The sequence below is a fragment of the Octopus sinensis genome, linkage group LG13 (assembly GCF_006345805.1).
Source record: "Octopus sinensis linkage group LG13, ASM634580v1, whole genome shotgun sequence".
NCBI classification, from domain to species: Eukaryota; Metazoa; Mollusca; class Cephalopoda; order Octopoda; family Octopodidae; genus Octopus; species Octopus sinensis.
The window spans coordinates 52996415-53001414 of record NC_043009.1 but is presented as its reverse complement, the minus strand read 5'-3'; the positions used below and the strand labels follow the sequence as shown (position 1 = coordinate 53001414).

The 5000-nt window shown below is 36.8% G+C and overlaps 1 protein-coding gene across 1 annotated transcript in view; it reads left to right on the top strand.

Moving 5' to 3' along the window:
- Positions 1–5000, top strand: part of LOC115218675 — a 40326-nt gene that overhangs the window by 24669 nt on the left and 10657 nt on the right. The window contains exons 6-7 of the mRNA XM_029788600.2: positions 1094–1265; positions 3423–3553. Coding sequence (XP_029644460.1) covers positions 1094–1265; positions 3423–3553 — 303 coding nt within the window. The remainder of the gene's footprint in view (positions 1–1093; positions 1266–3422; positions 3554–5000) is intronic.

The window sequence follows — 5000 nt, the reverse complement described above, 5'->3', positions numbered from 1 at the left end:
TTTTTAATGCATTTTTTGCTATAATTCTCTAAAAATGCTTATATAGTTATTTCCCTTACAAACCCGAGCAACGCCGGGCGATACTGCTAGTATTATATAAAATCCGTTCTGTCTGTCTGTCTGTGTGTCTTCTAGGATCTCGGCATCCTCCATCCAGTTGCGCTCAAATTTGATATGTAGATACCGACGGTATCAGGGCGTGTATAAGTCTTGAAAAAATTACAAAAATCGATTCCAGGTGAGAATACGATCGATAAAGCCGTGGGAACGTGCATTTCTACGTGCAAGTACATCAGCTGTTGCGATGTATACTACGCGTACGCGAGGAAAATGCACGTGCAGCTTGCGCAAAAAAAGCCGGCTGGCTTGAAATAATGCCACAAAATGGGACGGTCGGACAAGTTGTTTTGAGAAAATTTGGTTTAAATGTTTGACAACTCAGAACCGTCCATTGGACGGGGGGGGGGGGTTCGTTTTGCTCGTATATATATATATATATTGGTTTATGTCTATCACTGTTTGAGTTGCATAATAGTGGTTTTATCTCTAATTCATATTTTATATATTTATACTGTGAAATTTGATTTTATACTAAATTGAATTTTTCCCTGTAAGTTTAGAGTTATACTCCCTAATATTATTATTATAATTATTATTATATTGATAGCTTACATTTATTGAGTGTATTTAATCTCAATTTCGTATGATATGGAACTTACAGGTAAGATGGAACCGTTATTATTATATTGATAGCTTACATTTATTGAGTGTATTTAATCTCAATTTTGTATGATATGGAACTTACAGGTAAGATGGAACCGTTATTTTGGAATTCATCTTTGAAGGATATTCCAATACCCTCTAGGAATGAATATTATTTGTTATTTATGTATTGGCTTATGTCTATCACTGTTTGAGTTGCATAATAGTGGTTTTATCTCTAATTCATATTCCATATTCTATATATATATATATATATATATATATATAAATACACACACACACACACAAATACACTTATATACTGACTCAAGATTTAAAGAAACCCTAAAGAAAACGTTAATTTACAGTACCTATCGTCAATCTGTTTCAGTTATACTTGAGAATATGCCATGTTTCTTAGAAAATATGATGAATCTATTAAACAATAGACCAACGAATGAATTAAAGGAATTTCAGTTGCTCTTCGAGAAAGGGAGACACTTATTCATGCAGCAGGGACTATATAAAATTTCAAGAGAAGAGTACTTCAAGAAATATTGTCCGTATGTAGAGAAAATTTGTTTTTATTATTTAATGATACTTGAGTAATGATTAGTAGACACGGTAGAGTTTTAATGTAATTATATTCATGGCTCAAGGTCCTTGGTTCCGATCTCACTTGAGTTAACTTCCATCTCCCTTGGTCGGTGTAATAAATAACAGCAATATGCAATACTGTATACACCCTCTTCCTCAACGTTTTTGTGTGTTATTTTTGAAAAGGAATGTACATTATCGATTATAATATAATTATCCCCGCAGTGGTAGATTCTGACGTACGACGTATGTTTCAATGCAATTGCTCGTCTTCAGTAACAAAATCTCTTATATCATTCATTCCCCAATCGGAATTTACCTTCCTATAAATAAAGATTAAATGCATTTTCTGCATTTTATATATAGGAACAGAAGTTCCGACGAGAGTGTAGACGACTGAAATTATATTTGTTACTGGGGAAATGGATTTCCCCACGCTGAAACACGTATCCGGTTGTCCGATGAAGTCGTTCAGAGCCCGACTCGATGCGTTTTTATACACATATAAACGTACATTTCCTTATCATAAGGGTCATAGAATACGCTGAGGTGCCGAAGACAGTTGTTAAACTCTGAATGAAGTACGCTGTGGAATGCCATGCGTGTTTCAATAATGCTCACTTCCATTTCACAAAGTTCACATAACCCAAGAATGGATGACATTATATCATTACGATCGAGGAACACCAAACTTTTAGCTTCTGAACTCGTCCGATTTCAATCCCAAGGACTACTACGTTTAGATTATTGTTGAAAGGGAGACTAATTGACATCATCGCAATACCATAGCTTCACCGAAAGCGGCCATTCTCCAGGTGATATGCAGAATCAATAAGAACTGTTTAGAGCAGGAATGTCGATGATTCCAGTCTCGTTTTGAAGCAATCATCAAAACTGAAGATAGATTCATAGAAAAATTTTATAAAAAATGCTCATCGAAAACAATGCACAGAATTTTTTTTATTAAAATACGTTTGGTTTTTTTGTTTTTGTTTTTGCTACATTAGATTTGTTTCATTAATATACTAAATATGGGAGGCGCAATGGCCCAGTTGGTTAGGGCAGCGGACTCGCGGTCGTAGGATCGCGGTTTTGATTCCCAGACCGGGCATTATGAGTGTTTATTGAGCGAAAACACCTAAAGCTTCACAAGGCTCCTGCAGCGGGTGCTGGTGAACCCTGCTGTACTCTTTCACCACAACTTTCTCTCACTCTTTCTTCCTGTTTCTGTTGTACCTGTATTTCAAAGGGCCAGCCTTGTCACACTCTGTGTCACGCTGAATCTCCTCGAGAACTACGTTAAGGGTACACGTGTCTGTGGAATGCTCAGCCACTTGCACGTTAATTCCACGAGCAAGCTGTTCCGTTGATTCGGATCAGCTGGGACCCTCATCGTCGTAACCGACGGAGTGCTCCTATCTATCTATACTAAATATGACTTCAAGTAGCACTAGCGCCCTGTATTTTCTGATAAATTCCTTACTTTTTTTTTTTTTTTAGTATGTCATGCCATTTCCCAAATTTCAAACTTCGAATATATTTAAAGAACAAACAAAAATTTCATAATCTCTCTCTATACAAACGGCAGTTTGTCTGTCTGTGTGTCTGTGTGTCTGTCAGGTTGTACCCTCACCCTGACCACGGCTTTCAACCGATTCTGATGAAACTTGACACACACATAGCCCAATGTCATAATTCAAAACTAACGCAGCGAAAATTTTGAAAAGTTCCCCCAGTTCTGAAAAGAATCGATAAATTCGACATGGGGTCGAGAATCAGAAACACAAACCACAGACTGTCTAGGGGACGCAACTCGACCTTTTTAACTCAACAAAATTTACCATCATTTTTTTTCCATTTTTTTGCTATTTTTTGGCTATAACTCTCTAAAAATGCTTTATAGTTATTTCCCTTACAAACCCGAGCAACGCCGGGCGATACTGCTAGTTCCATTATATATCCTATTGAATTTACATTGCTCTATCTCTCTCTCGTATCAAGTTGTACTTAAATACATACCGATAAATACATAGCTTTGTCGTTGTTCTTAGAGCCACTTGCTGTTCTCAAACATCTTTGGAAACTATAATGAAACTTCAAAATGTTATTTTTATATTTTTCAGAATTTTGAAAAATGGAATTGAAAAACTGACCGACTTTAAGTGTCCAGAAAAGTTTATTAAAATAATGCAGAACAACACCTATTATATCATGTCTGACAAATGTAGATCTATCAACAATATTGGTTCAGTTGGTAAAAATCACTTCAAAATATCTCCCTCATTTCCTTGTTTAATAATTTTTGCTATTAGTTAAAAGTTATTTGCTAAAAAAAAAATTGACCTACGCATCGATTAACCTCATCTCCAAAAAGTTACTAGCTTCGTGCCTAAATCATCAGAAACTATACACTCTATTACTTGTTTCAGTCATTTGACTGCGGCCATGGTGGAGCACCGCTTTTAGTCGAGCAAATCAACTCCAGGGCTTATTTTTGTAAGCCTAGTGCTTATTCTATCGGTCTCTTTTGCCGAACCGCTAAATTACGGTGACGCAAACACACCACCATCGGTTGTCAAGCGATGGTGGGGGGACAAACAGAGACACACAACCATATACACACACACATACATACATATATATATATATATATACACATACATATATACACATACATATATACGACGGGCTTCCTTCAGTTTCCGTCTACCAAATCCACTCACAAAGCTTTGGTCGACCCAAGGCTATAGTAGAAGACACTTGCCCAAAGTGACACGCAGTGGGACTGAACCCCGAACCATGTGGTTGGTAAGCAAGCTACTTACCACATAGCCACACCTGCACAAAATTTATGCAAAGTTTGTTCCCAGGCCACTCTGTGATGAACATCCTGGTAACCAACTACATGACAGAGTTGGGCAACAAAATTTCCCTCGTCCTTCCTACATTTTAGGCTTTGCTTCCTCTGACTTTTGGTTATTCTCCAAGCTGAACGAAAACCTTAGAGGTAATTATTTTGAAGGTGAAGAAGGCTATGTCAAGAGTCCTGGCTTCCTTCACTTTAGAGGAATTCTGTGGGGTGTTCACAAAGTGACTCGAGCATAACGAAACCATTTCGTGAGGCAATTGGAGCAGTGGAAGTTTGAGCCATGTTTGTTCTATTTAATGGTTAATTGGTTAAGAATGTCGCCAGGATTCCTTTAAAAACCCTGTAAGCCGAATTCACGTTGGAGTACATCTGCGTTAATTGACTCAATCGTTGATAACCCTACCACTCATCTCCACGCAGTCTACGAACCCCCAGAAAACCGTTAAATATCATATCTTTAAAATTGCTTGTTCACTCTAATATATAAATATGTGGAGGTGAGTATTTGTATTTACAATCCCTGGCTGCTCATTTTTCTGCTTTTCAAATCAACAATCTATACTTAGAACTTATTGATCAACCCGGAGGTCTAGTAACACATGTTATTGCAAACACTACCACTTGAACATAATGTAGCAATTTTGAGTAAATGCTAAGATTTTAAAAACAGAGAATTGTTGTCAGCACATATTCACGCACAAGAACACTAAAAAAAGACAGACATTATATACCGTAAATCCTCAAGTATAATCCGCATTTTTTTCCCAAAATTTAAAGGTCAAAATTCCTAGTGCGTACTATATACGAGGTTAAAAAAGAAATATATTTTCTA